This window comes from Myxine glutinosa, chromosome 1 (genome assembly GCF_964187855.1).
Source record: "Myxine glutinosa chromosome 1, kmMyxGlut1.1, whole genome shotgun sequence".
Lineage (NCBI taxonomy): Eukaryota > Metazoa > Chordata > Myxini > Myxiniformes > Myxinidae > Myxine > Myxine glutinosa.
In genome coordinates this window covers 197861965-197876685 of record NC_136261.1, presented here as the reverse complement: position 1 = coordinate 197876685, position 14721 = coordinate 197861965, and the positions used below count along the sequence as shown (strand labels likewise).

Below are 14721 nucleotides of genomic sequence, written 5' to 3'. Positions count from 1 at the left end.
GCCCGAGAGCAGACCGCAAGATGCTGAAAGAAGTTTCAAAGAACCCCAGAATGTCACCACGGGACCGACAGGTAGCTCTCGCCACTGTTGATGTCAAAGTGCACGAGTCTACCATTAGAAAGAGGCTGCACAAATTTGATCTACATGGGAGGTATGCCAGGAGGAAACCTTTGCTGTCCAGAAAGAACATCAGGGCAAGACTAAAGTTTGCCAATGAACACCGAGGCAAAGACCAGCACTTCTGGAACAATGTGCTCTGGACAGATGAGTCAAAGGTAGAGCTATTTGGCCACAGTACCAGAAGACATGTTTGGCAAAAACCAAAGACAGCATTTGACCACAAGAACCTGATACCAACTGTAAAGCATGGTGGTGGAAATATTATGGTTTGGGGCAGCTTTGCTGCATCAGGGCCTTGGCAGCTCACCATCATATAATCCACTATGAATTCTTCATTGTACAAGAGGGTGCTTGAGGATAATGTGAGGCCATCTGTCGGAAAGTTGAAGCTCAACCGAAGGTGGACCTTGCAACATGACAATGACCCTAAACATACCAGTAAATCCACCAAGGAATGGCTGAAAAGAAAGAAATGGAGGGTTCTGGAATGGCCAAGTCAAAGCCCGGATCTAAATCCCATCGAGATGTTGTGGGGGGATTTGAAACGAGCTGTGCATGCAAGAAACCCCTCAAACATCGCACAGCTGAAAGAATTCTGCATGGAGGAGCGGGCAAAAATTTCTCCCAGTTGATGTCAGAGACTGGTAGACAGTTATAAGAAACGCCTACTTGAGGTTGTTTCTGCAAAGGGGGCAATACCACCTATTAGAGCCAAGGGTGTACTTACTTTTTCCACATGCGAAATTTGCATTTATGTTTATTTTAATTATACAATGGACTACAAAATGTAAATGTTTCATGATATTTGTTATATTATATCACCTTTACCTATCAATATTGTTGAAATTAAGATCAAATAACTGTATGTTGAAATATGTTGAAAAAGTCAAAGCTTTACATGGGGTGTACTTACTTTTTCACGTGACTGTATGATTCGATTTTTCAGGGTACTTTTGCATCGTGAGTAACACACAACCAAAATAACACTCGACCCAAACAAGGCCAATGGACATGTGACGCAACAAACCGGGGCGGTATAATCAGCAGAGGCCTACAGGCCTGAGGTCTTCGGCCCACCAGAAAACCAAGATGGCGGCTATGTTATTTTGTCTGGGTGGCATGGTGGGTGGAGTCAAGTGGCAAATGTGGGTGGGATCTGGCAGCTGTCCAACCAATGGGTGCTCATTTCAAAAATCGACCCACAACAACAACAACAACAACAACCACCACACAGAGCTCTTGTAGACTAGTGACACATCGCAGGTACAAAGTGTGAAAGCAAATCGTCATTTAGGACTGTGTTCTGTTTATTACAATTCTTGAAATATTTCTGAATTTCATCATCTAAAATCCCAAAGAGAGTGTCAGGATATGATTTATAATACAGTGTACCCCTTGGTGTATTGGACAATTAACAAAAGTCTTATCTTTGAGTGAGAGCACACATGGATATTGCATTATTAAGTGCCTGGTTTTCATTAGGCATGATGATCTTTAGACCTCTGTTTCTGTAATTTTGGGGTTTGCCAAGTATACAGTACCTGTGCTGAATATAAATCATCTGCCTATTTTATATTCACCAATTAAGTACCTGACAAAGCTTAAGCAGATGAGGGTAAAGCAAGTTATTAACATCATAATAAGCTGATTTCTAGACAGCTTTTGTCGACTCCATTAAATTAATTTAACATGGAGACATGCTTGAATCTGCAGGAGGATCTTCCAAAAGGCAAATAGATTTCCACTCACCCAAATATGCTGAAAACGACTTCATAATAAATGTTTATCAACATTTACATTTTTAGCAAATGTTTCTCAATTTTAACACAAATTAGTGAATCACATCGTGGTGCCATTTGATATATTCCCTTGATGTTTTATCCCATTGTCAGTTCCACATTGCTCTTCCATGAGCCTTGCTCCTGTAATGAAAAAGAAAACCACACATCTGATAGAAAAAAAAAAAACCAAAATTTTTTTTTTTAAATTCCAAAGTTCCCTGTTCACCTGTGTAAGTTGTGGGCAGCTGGTGCAAGCAGGGCACGTAAGCGACTCATTGGGCGTCCAGACCGAGCCAATTCCAAGTCAGAGGTCAAGCCATTGTCTGCATACTCGACCAAAGAGCTGGTCAAGGTTGAAGAAAGGCTAGAGAAGAAAAACACAACATTGACTTCAATCATTTGTTTTTACATGCATTTCCTACATTTTAATCTTGATTAACACTTTCATTGCACTATATTTACCATCTCAATCTTCTCCCCCTCTTACATCTCCACTTGATCAATTTCATACAAACACCTCACCTGCCCATACATCACAGATATTCTATTATTTTCCTCCATCAGCGACGTTGCATCAGCTACAGTACATTCGCATGTCTATGCCAAAGGAAAATAAACTAAAAGTACAAGAATATATAAACATATGAGACCTGAGGAGCATGTCTGATTGTCATTGTATAGTCTGTGTAGTCATAGTATAGTGTCTGTTTGTGTGTTTGCTTGACTTGTATGTACTCTTGAACCACTGCACCAGAATGAGTTGAAAACTGGTGGTTGTACTCGCTGCATGCAGGAGAAGGTTTGGCAGTAAAAGATTTGCTAATAATTCAGGGGGTTTAGGGTGGGGAGATGACCCCAATTCTCTATACGTAAATATTGTCCTGTCGCTGGATCTCAGTTAACACCGAGAGTACGCCATGGATGGCAATCGAGCTTAATGAAGGCGTTATCCAATTAATGGCGAATGATACACGAGACGGAATGAAGAATACCGACACACCTGGACGGCGGCTGCACACAGGTGTCTTCACCCTGTAAATTAATTCAACGCGAGACGGAATTAAAGTGTACAAAAGGAATATTTATTAACGGAACCCGAGAACAATGAACGCGATGATAAAAACTAAACCCCTCTAATGGAGCGCTCCCACACAGACTTCAACTACAGGACAAATGGAAGGATAAATAAAGCAATCGTTGTGTTCTGTGTGGTGCATCTTATCTTTGTGGTTCGCGTATCAGGGGTCGTCAGGGATCGTCCGGCTGGTCAGGCTCTGGTGTTGACACGGACTAGGCCCCGATGTGTCCTTGCTCGTGCTCTGCCAGGCCAACTGAGCCACACGCTCGCCCTGGTCCCGTCCGCTGGTGTCCACAGGCCTTCCGCGCGACTCGAACGTTCGCGTGCAGCTCGCCCCTCCAGCCGTGCCTGACCCCGTCCACGCGGAGTGGCTCGCTTGTCTGGAACCAAGATGAGAGATTCGATGGCAGAGGAATGCGCAAAGGGCAACAGGAGAAGAAGGGAAGAAAAATGCAGAGGCGGAGATAGGGAGAGGCGAAGGGGCGAAGAGAGAAGAGAGAAGAGCAAATGTCCGTCTCCGCTCACTTTTATCAGATGTGGTCTGACGTCACTGGCGCTTTCCTTCCAATCAGCGCGTCGCTTCTTGCTCGCCCTTCGCACCCTCCTCACATCACCAGCGCTTCTCCTCCAATCAGCGCATCGCTTCTTGCTCATCTTTCACGCCCTCCTCTCTGATTGGCCAAGCGCTTCGCACCTTTGGTGTTGCGTCATCGGTCGGTGGCCAATCAGTGTGGCACGTCCTTCACCTTCCCTACTCTGCCAATTGGCGACCCACCTACTACTCGCCCCCTTCCCTGACCAATTGCTGCCCCTTTGAGCGTGTCCATTGCCTGCCTGCGAGATGTTTGCTTACCATGCCAGCGTAGTGCATGGTCGCTTCCTGTCTGTTCTTCCGTAAGTTATTGTGGCGGAGGGGGAATTTAATTAGTGTGGTGCTAATGGGCCTAACTACTGTCTATTAGTGTATTGCCATACGGGACACAGGTATGATCACAGAAGGAACGACGTACAAGAGAATTAATATAATCCCTACAACTACTTAACATGCCTCGCCCCCTCATGGCGGGGACACATATCCAACTTATCCAACATCCAGGCTACAAAACTTATTACATCGAGATTCCCTAGCTGCCTAGCACGACAGTCGAAGCACCTACCTATGCAGATCTACCTGGATCTATATATGCCCTACCCAAAATTCACAACAATATGTATCGTATGCCACCACTCCCTGGGAGGGGGTATTACGAGTCACACTAAAATACACCAATTCTGGGGGAATTAACCCAATAATCCATCCGCAACTCTGGGGGAATTAATCTGTTCGTAAGGATGGGTTCTTCACGAATAGTTAAAAAGAACAAACCCTGATGAACTGTCTCGACTGATGGTGCAGAGTTTGTCGTGCAAACGTAGACGCTGAGGATGTAGAGATACTGCAATGGGCTGCGCATTAGCTCCAGTTGGCCGAGGTGGTACAGGTGGTACCGGTTGCTCCTGTTCATCTGTGTAAACAAAAATAGGAAAAAAGGAGAACATAAGAGGAAAATTAAATAGGGAAGAGGTGGCAGCTTTCTGTCTGTCTCTGTCTCTGTCTATCTCTCTCTCTGTGTGTCTCTCTCTCTCTCTGTGTGTCTCTCTCTCTCTCTCTCTCTCTCTCTCTCTCTCTCTGTCTCTCTCTCTCTCTGTCTCTCTCTCTTTGTGTGTCTCTCTCTCTCTGTGTCTCTCTCTCTCTGTGTCTCTCTCTCTTTGTGTGTGTCTCTCTCTCTGTGTGTCTCTCTCTCTCTCTCTCTCTCTCTCTCTCTCTCTCTCTCTCTCTCTCTCTCTGTCTCTGTCTCTCTCTCTCACTCTCTCTCTCTCTCTCTCTCTCTCTCTCTCTCTCTCTCTCTGTGTGTCTCTGTCTCTCTCTCTCTGTGTCTCTCTCTCTGTCTCTGTCTGTCTGTCTGTCTGTCTGTCTGTCTGTCTCTCTCTCTCTCTCTCTCTCTCTCTCATATAGAGAAACAGAGAAACACAGCCTCTCAGTTATCCTCTTCGCTCCAAAAGTATTTCTTTTCATTGGACTCAGAAAAAGATAAGGAAAGTTGCAAGATGGAGTAACTAATTAAAACATACAATGGGACACAAATAACACAACACAAATATGACCATGACTGATTGCAGAGTATATATGCATTATTTCAAAGTCCTTAATTCTCCATATTTATAATAGCAACACTGATTTAAAAGCTATTCGTTAGAGGAATGACAGCTAGGCTAAGAACAAACAAACCTGAGATTAGAAAATTGAGAGATAAGGTTAGAAAAGAGCTATGGTAAGAAAAGAGTTATGGTAAGAAAAGAGTTATGGTAAGAAAAGCGACAGCTATGGTAAGAAGCGATAGTTATGGGAAGAAAAGCGACAGCTAGGGTAAGAAGCATGATACTTATGGTAAGAAGAGTAAGAACTATGGTTCATAGAGTGAGAACTATGGTTCATGGAGTGAGAACTATGGTTCATGGAGTGAGAGCTGGGGTTCATAGAGTGAGAGCTAGGGTTAATAGACCTAGAGCTGGGGTTAATAGAGTGAGAACTATGATTCATGGAGTGAGAACTATGGTTCATGGAGTGAGAACTATGGTTCATGGAGTGACTTGGGTTCATAGAGTGAGAGCTAGGGTTAATAGACCTAGAGCTGGGGTTAATAGAGTGAGAACTATGATTCATGGAGTGAGAGCTAGGGTTCATAGAGTGAGAGCTGGGCATCTCACAGTTGATAGAGTGAGAGCTAAGGTTCATAGCGTGAGAGCTAGGGTTCACATACCTAGAGCTAGGGTTAATAGACCTAGAGCTGGGGTTAATAGAGTTGAACTATGATTCATGGAGTGAGAACTATGGTTCATGGAGTGATAGCTAGGGTTTATAGAGTGAGAGCTGGGCATCTCACAGTTCATAGAGTGAGAGCTAAGGTTCATAGCGTGAGAGCTAGGGTTCACATACCTAGAGCTAGGGTTCATATACCTAGAGCTAGGGTTAATAGACCTAGAGCTGGGGTTAATAGAGTGAGAACTATGGTTCATAGAGTGAGAGCTCGGCGTCTCACAGTGCATAGAATGAGAGCTAAGGTTCATAGCGTGAGAGCTAGGGTTAATAAAGCTAGAGCTAAGGTTCATAGCGTGAGAGCTAGGGTTAATAAAGCTAGAGCTAGGGTTCAAAGCATGAGAGCTAGCTCATGGTTCATAGAGAGAGATTCAACGAAAGTTCAACGAAAGTGAACTCTAGAAAGACCAAGAAGACCTGTTGGTCAAAGCTTGTCGAAAATTAAAGAAGACCATCTTGAAGCTACGTCCGCTAGTTATTTAATTTCTTCTGATTATATAGATATATATATATATATATATATATATATATATATATATATATATATATATATATATATATACACACATATATTCTTGGGTAAAATGCCAGGGGCATAGAAAAGGCCCCTTTATATAAGGATATGTGCCATGTGGCAAAGTACAGAAAAGAAGGGACATTCCTTAGCTTATAGAAAATGTCGAACAATAGAAAAGCAGAGACATTCAAAAAATCTCGTGTGCATGCTGTACTACTCTTGTGTTCTTCAGAGGAACCAAGTAATGCTCTAGAAAAGTTCATATAAAGGGGTGCCATTTTGATTCATACACCTGCATGAAGAAGTAAATGTATTTTATTTGCCAGATGGAGGGCCCCCCTTTATTTTCTATAGTTTGCTACATTTTTTTTTTAAAGAAAAATTATGATTTTAGAAGTTTGACCTTGAGTTGACCTTTGAACTTATCACCTTAAAATAGTTGGTTTCCCAATTCAGTGAGGCCCTATACAAATGCTATTCAATTTTCAAATCAATCGGATGAAAAATGATGGGTTTTCAGATGAAAATTGATGATTTTGGGGGAAAATAAAAATGAACTTCTTAAATGAAAAATCGTCACTTTTCCTCCTATTGACCCGAGCTTTGATCAAGATCGTCAATTATAATCTTGATGAAATGGAAAATTTGCTGTATCAATGGAAACCTTTTGGGGTGGAAGGGATTTTGCAAGTATGGTGTTCTGCATTACGTCTTCTTGTTTGTTTGTTTGTTTGTTTGTGAACAGGATATCTCAAGTTAATGACGGATTCGGACAAAACTTGGTGGACGGGTTGGGTGTGTGACAAGGATGAATTGTTTAGATTTTGGTGAAAATCCAGATCCAGATACAATTTTTTTTTTTAAGTGATTCTTCACCATTGAGAGATGGCTCCAAAGATGATATATACCATGATATTTCACAACGTTGCGGACAGATTTGGAGGACAAGTTGATGGTGTTACAAGAACGAATTGATTTCGTTTTGGTGAAGATCCAGATCCGAATCTGGCCTATCAGTGGGATACAAAACGTAAACAGTTCACCCTGGCAGAGGTCTGCTCTCTACCGAGTGCTATTATAGTTATTTATGTGAATCCCTTGAAACACCCCAATAAAATTATACAGAATTTTATGAAAACCATAAATAAATCTGTAAAGGTTCTATAAAGTTACACTGATTTTTCAGAGGGTAAGGTTTTCCCATGAAAAATCTTGTAATTACCTCGTTTTATTTATTTTTTAACAGTGCTCTCAGTATAAGTGAGGACCTTTGACATATTGCATTACAAGCAGGACAAGGACTCCGGCTTCCATCTCTCTCAGCAACCTGGCAGCAATAATTTTTACAGAAGCAGAAATTAAATAATGGATGCTTTCTGATTCAAGCTCAGCAGTGAAGTTGCTGGTGTGAATGGAAATATGAAAACAAAGGGAGTGGAAGAAGCGAAAGCAGATAACGAAGCTTTCGCTAAAATTTTGTTTAGAAGTTTTGAAGTGGAAAAAAGAAGATAGGCCACAGTGTATTTTGTTCCATCCTGTGTTTTCTCCAGAAAGCATGAAGCTTAATAAGCTTAACCTGCATCTCAAATCACAAGACAACGAACATGCGGGGAAGCCTGTCATTCTTCACCGGAAAGGTGAAGTGTCACATCATGAGTTACTTCTCAGGGCCTCTTCTCAGAAAATAATGTTCATCACTCTGACCATCAACATCCCCACCCCAGCACCAAGGCATTATCGCACTATCAACTTCCGTAAGCTAAACGCTCTTTCACCTACCTCATTCTCATCGACCCTCTCAGAAAAAATGTCCACTTCTCCCTTCGTTGACCTCCACACCCCTTCTGACCTCACTGACTACTACAACCACACTCTCTCCTCCTGCCTTGACCAACTTGCGCCTATAAAAACCAAAACAGTTTCTTTCACCCATTCTGCTCCCTGGTTTACCCCTGAACTCCGCCTGATGAAAACTCGTGCTCGCCAACTTGAAAGACTCCGCAATAAAACAGGTCTCACAGTTCACTCCCAGGCCTACAAGGACCACATACAACACTATAAAGATGCCCTCTCCCGCGCCCGCTCCGCCTACTACTCTCAAATTATCCACTCTGGCTCCGGAAACCCAAAAGCACTCTTCTCTACAATAAACAAACTCCTCAGCCCCCTGAACACCACCACCCAGTCATTCACAATAGACAACTGCATCTCCTTCCTTTCATTCTTCCAACGCAAAATTGAAAACATCTACAACAGCTTGACCACCGCCGCACCCGCTCCCCCTCAAACCACCTGCCCCCCCTTATCCTGCCATCCCCTGTCTCAATTCTCCCCAGTCTCCCCTACTGACCTCTCTGAACTCCTCATCGGAATGAAAACTGCCACCTGCACTCTTGACCCCATCCCCTCCAGCTTTGTCAAGGCCTCCCTTCCTGCTCTCTCTCCACTTATCATTGCAACAATAAACTCCTCCCTGTCTACAGGCATCGCCCACCATCCCTCAAAATTGCTGCTGTTACCCCCATTCTGAAAAAACCTGGACTAAACCCTGACACCCTAAATAACTTCAGACCCATCTCCAACCTACCCTTTCTGTCAAAGGTTTTGGAACGCGCTGTAGCCACTCAACTCAAACATCACCTCTCTGCCAATAACCTGTATGAAACATTCCAATCCGGATTCCGCTCCAACCACAGTACTGAAACTGCTCTCCTCAAAATCACCAACGACCTTCTCCTCTCCTCGGACGCTGGCAACCTCAACATTCTCATCCTCCTCGACCTCAGCGCCGCCTTTGACACCATCGATCACACCATCCTCCTCACCCGACTTGAAACCACCTTTAACATTACCGGCACTGCCCTCTCTTGGATTAAATCATACCTCTCTGACAGACGTCAGTTCATCTCCATCAATAACTGCAAATCCCCCACTGCTCCCCTCCCCCAAGGTGTCCCCCAAGGTTCAGTTCTTGGCCCCCTCCTCTTCATCCTTTACCTGTCCCCCCTCGGTCACTTAATCCGCCGTCATGGTCTCCAATTCCACTGCTTCGCCGATGACATCCAGCTTTTCATCTCCACCAAGTCCATCTCCACCGCCACCCACTCTATCCTGACAAACTGCATCACTGAAATAAAATCCTGGCTTCAAATCAACTTCCTCAAACTTAACTGTGATAAATCTGAAATAATCATCATTGGCCCAAAAACGCTCACCAAGTCCACCCATAACTTTGCCCTCAACATTGACGGTTTCCCAGTATCCACCTCCCCTCACATCCGGAATCTTGGCATCATCTTTGACCAAACCCTCTCCTTCGACAAATACACTAAACAGATCACAAAGACAGCCTTCTTTCACCTGAAAAACATCGCCCGTCTCCGTCCATCCCTCTCCTCCGTGGCTGCAGAAACCCTCATCCACGCCTTCATCACTTCCCGTCTGGACTACTGCAATAGCCTCCTTTATGGTTCACCCTCAACAATCACCAATAAACTCCAATACATTCAGAACTCCGCTGCCCGTCTACTCACCCATTCCCGGACCCGTGACCACATCGCCCCCGTCCTTTACAAGCTTCACTGGCTCCCCATCTCCCAGAGAATCCAGTACAAAATCCTCCTCTTGACCTACAAAGCCCTCCATAACCTGGCCCCATCCTACCTGGCTGACCTCCTCTCCAGACACACTCCCACCCGCAACCTCCGCTCTGCTGGTACCAACCTCCTGACCCCCCCCCATCCGGACCAAATTTAGATCCTGGGGGGACAGGGCCTTCTCCATCGCTGCTCCCACCCTCTGGAACTCGCTACCTCACACCATCAGAGACTCCTCCTCACTCACCACATTCAAAACATCACTCAAGACCCACCTGTTCAACACTGCATTCAACATTTAACCCACAGCATCTAACCCCTGACTATCTCCTCTCCTTCTCCCTCCTTTGTGCTTTGAATATTTCCCTATTGATTCTTCTTTTTTTGCAATTGTTTTTATGTTTTGCTATGCATTATGTTTTGCACTCTGTCAAAGCGTCTTTGGGCTTCCTGAAAAGCGCTATATAAAATAAATGCATTATTATTATTATTATTATGTCTGATCAAGCACAGAGGGCATCAATCTAGGTGAGTTATCACATTGTACAATGTGATAATCCTCACACTATTGCTGAAACTTTGGTCTTCAAAGCTGCATTTGATATGGTCTGAATTATGTGCAGGAAAACGAAGCCCAAAAAGAACGCAATACTATACCAATGTCAAGCGACATGGGGTCAACATATGGGGTCGAGGGATTTGCTGCAGCGCATAGTGATTCTGGCTGGGTGTCTGTAACAAACCAAAGTATTTGATCTCGAAGCCAACATCATCGATCACAAAGGGTCGTGATGTGCATGTATTGGCCAACGCACAAGACATGTGGTAAGGAGATATTCTTGAAGGTATATTATTTCGTCTCCCTCTTCCCAAACACGAGATGGCATGATAAATGTTTCATGTGCTGCATGGCTACACACAAGAGACGAAAATCTTGCAGGATGACATTGTGGGGTTCTGCACTGATGCTGCACATTCTGTGGTTGGGTATATTCGTATATAGAGGTTTGCATGTCATGTGGAGAACGTTTTACCATCAACCATATGGACACCTTGACTAATTCCTGGAGAACAGCTGTGGAATCAAACGAAGCGATTCCAGAATTGAACACAGTGTTGCAGGTCACTCCATGGAGACCTGCAACACTGTGATCTATTCCGTGGGGAGATGGGTTCTCATCTAGAGGCAAAGTTGTGTGAAAACGTTGATGTTATGCTATTCCACAAGCAAAAAAGACCTTGAACGCCCCCTTTGAAATCAGAGGTGAGATACATGCGTATGCAATTGACTGGAAAAAAAAGAAAAAAGGTTTGTGAAGTTACTGTGTGATAAAGAACAGATGTATCTTCTGATACACTTCATTAACTTTTTCAAGAAACTAAATGAGATGAATATCTATATGTAGAGCAAGAACACATGTCCTCAGGAGCAGCACCTGAATCAACTGATTTTTGGATAAATGCTTTCTGGGAGTAAAACCTCATGAAAATGAACTAGGAATATTTTTCTTAAGTCTGCAACTTCCTGAAGGACTATAGCATTGAACTTCCTACACAGGTGGTGATTGACCAACTCCAATGAATGTAAGAACAGTTTTGGTCATTCTTTCAAGACCTTCTGGACCGATTGTGACTGCACTACATGCAGAGATTGTTTCATCATCAGTCTGTTGCTGATTGACTCTGGAATCAATTCAAGCAGCTCATCAGACTGTCCTGCGATCAGAGCCCTACATATAAATTTCTTCATCTCATAACCACTGTCTTCCGGTTCAGTGTGAAAGTGACTATTCTACCTTGTCAACTCGCACTCTCAAGATACCTGTGTAGTTCACCACGACTTGCGTGAAGGAGGAATCGGCACGCTTGGTTCTATCAAGTTTCTATGAAGACACACTATCTCTCAAGAATGGATAATGTTTCTGAGATGTGAAGTGTCATATCCACTACAAAACCACAATTTGAAGTGTTTTTCTTAACATTCAAGTCCAGGTGTCACAGTGATGATCCAGGTAAGTAAGATCATGATGAAATTAAAAAAATTCAGAGTATAAAAATGAATTACGATGCCAAATTTTTGATAGTCGAATACTGATTTGGCGAGGTAACAATGGGTCTTTGGACAATGGGTTAATGAACAATACTCAATACAATAGGACTTAATACAATATGACTTAATACAATATGACTTAATACAATATGACTTAATAATACAAGTCCAATTGGACTTAGGAAAATAGGACAATGGGTCTTGTCTGTTCATGATATTAGGGTCGCAATAATTTTCAGTTGTAGGAAGTTCACATCAAGGAAAAGGTTAGTTAACCCTCGTCTGGCCACTCAAATAATTGAAAGCTTTGGATAACTTGATGATTACTTATATGGGGGAGGAGAGAAAGTGAGACAGAGAGACAGAGAGACAGAGAGACAGAGAGACAGAGAGACAGAGAGACAGAGAGAAAGAGAGAAAGAGAGAAAGAGAGACAGAGAGACAGAGAGACAGAGAGACAGAGAGACAGAGAGACAGAAAGAGAGAGAGAGAGAGAGAGAGAAAATTATTCAAAATATTTCATTTTATGAAAAGTAGCATTCCATTAACCTGACCATGATAGGCCTAACGTGGGACTAGTGTATGATCAGGCAAGATGTCCCAGTTGGGAAAAAGTGAGGCGGTATATTCACTTCCCTTCCCCTCCACTTCTGTATAACCTCCTTGGTCCTGGGTATATATATATTCACTATCCTGAACATCCATACCAAGGCTTCCTTATTGTCCATTTCAAGTGGAAAGTCTTTTCAATATGCTGAACAAAAGGATCGAGGAGGATGTGTATATACTAGAGGAGTCAGGGGGGCATCTTCACCCACCTTACTTTGCTTGTGCAATCTTTCCAATGTCACAAAACAGGAAACTATACAGATAAATAAAAAGGTCATATTCTTACTTATCTTGTGCAAAATACCAATACTTGTCTCAGTAGTACACTGACCAATGTTTAGTAAATGACCAATGTTTCACTTTTTGGATTCAGCCATGTAAAGCGAACAAAAGAAAATACAATAAATCATCCAAATAAAACCATGAATGATGGAAATAAAACAAAAGCTATTACTGGCATGCTTTATCATACATTGGGGAATACAAGTTAATACACGAGATTTCAATAATAAGTACAAAATATAAGATGCATTCGGATCATGATGATAAAGCAACAGAATTAATAATTAATTCACTGTGGGGTGAAGCGTGATATAATAAATCAATACCGTAAAATGGGGTGAATAGGGACAGCAAGGTGAATAGGGACAGCCAGGTGAATAGGGACAGCAAGGTGAATAGGGACAGCAAGGTGAATAGGGACAGCAAGGTGAATAGGGACACAAACTGAAAAAAAGTTCGGAAACTTTTTTCGCTGAAAATTCATAACCACACTGATTTGTTGATATTTGGGTTAAAAGTGTTCTCTTGTTTTTTTTAAAAGCAACTTATAGTCCCCATTAACCCCATATATGGGTTAAATAGGAATAAATAGGATTTTTATGGCTGTCCCTATTCACCCCGTTTTACGGGTGAATAGGGACAGTCACTAATACAAAAAAATAATAATCAAGAAACAATCCTGAGTTTCCAACTTATTGCTAAATTGATAGCTCAGATGGATGCACATAATATGCACCCATAATAATAATAGAATCCACGGTGCCAAAGAAAAAAAATATGGGATAAAAAGTTTCTCCAAACTGTCCCTATTTCTTGATTATTATTTTTTTGTATTAGTGACTGTCCCTATTCACCCGTAAAACGGGATGAATAGGGACAGCCATAAAAATCCTATTTATTCCTATTTAACCCATATATGGGGTTAATAGGGACTATAAGTTGCTTTTAAAAAAAACAAGAGAACACTTTCAACCCAAATATCAACAAATCAGTATGGTTATCAATTTTCAGCGAAAAAAGTTTCCGAACTTTTTTCAGTTTGTGTCCCGAGTCACCTTGCTGTCCCTATTCACCCCATTTCACGGTAAGTGTTTCATGAACAATTAATGAACTACGGAAGTGTACATGTGAGAAAGAATCAATAAGTAAACAAGTTTTTGAAGGAATGAAAAATTAGTGAATGAATATATCAGCATGAAAGTAGATTTTATGAATAGACAAAAGAAAAAAATACTGCAATGTCGTTAGGATGACTAATGTCAAGAATTTTTTTTTAAATGACCTGAAAGTTCATGCTCCTGGGTAGAAACCATGATAGGGTACAGTAGATGGTAGATCAAGCCCTGGTTGGGTTGCTTGTACCCCTCAACCAAATCCAACAGTCTCTGGTACCGCTTGGGCCGCAGACCCACCGCTCCCTGCATGAAGATAATTGGCAGATGATAAAGGGTTGAGCAGTATATCCTTGGCCTAACATAGAAAAGTAAAATAAGAGAGATTGTTCAGAAAAATGATACATTTGGTATGAAAGACTAGAGAGAAAGAGAACCTTTGGTAATGGCCTCACATGAGTTAGTGGTGTTAGATATTTATGTTAGTGATTTGATATATTGATTTTGCAAGTATTATATCAACATATATTTTACTTTTTAGAATTTGCTTCATGACTTTGCTGTATTCAATGATAGCATACTTGTTTTATCTGTATTGTCTTTTTCCTGAGTTTTACTGTCCAGAAAGTAAAAGATAAGCAAATCACATCAAATAATTACAGGGAATCACAGCCATTGTGGCTCTGGCAGTCGGAAGCAGTTCCTTGACAGAATGCAAA

General features: G+C 42.2%; 1 protein-coding gene across 2 annotated transcripts in view; it reads right to left on the bottom strand.

Annotated features, from left to right (window-relative positions):
- LOC137432869 (phosphatidylinositol 3,4,5-trisphosphate 5-phosphatase 2A) overlaps nt 1-14721 on the bottom strand; it is a 185117-nt gene that overhangs the window by 127329 nt on the left and 43067 nt on the right. For both annotated transcript variants that reach the window (XM_068125143.2, XM_068125150.2), the window contains exons 3-5: nt 14173-14308; nt 4346-4484; nt 2128-2265 (exon numbers count right to left, since the gene is read on the bottom strand). In XM_068125143.2, the coding sequence (XP_067981244.2) occupies nt 2128-2265; nt 4346-4484; nt 14173-14308 (413 nt within the window). The remainder of the gene's footprint in view (nt 1-2127; nt 2266-4345; nt 4485-14172; nt 14309-14721) is intronic.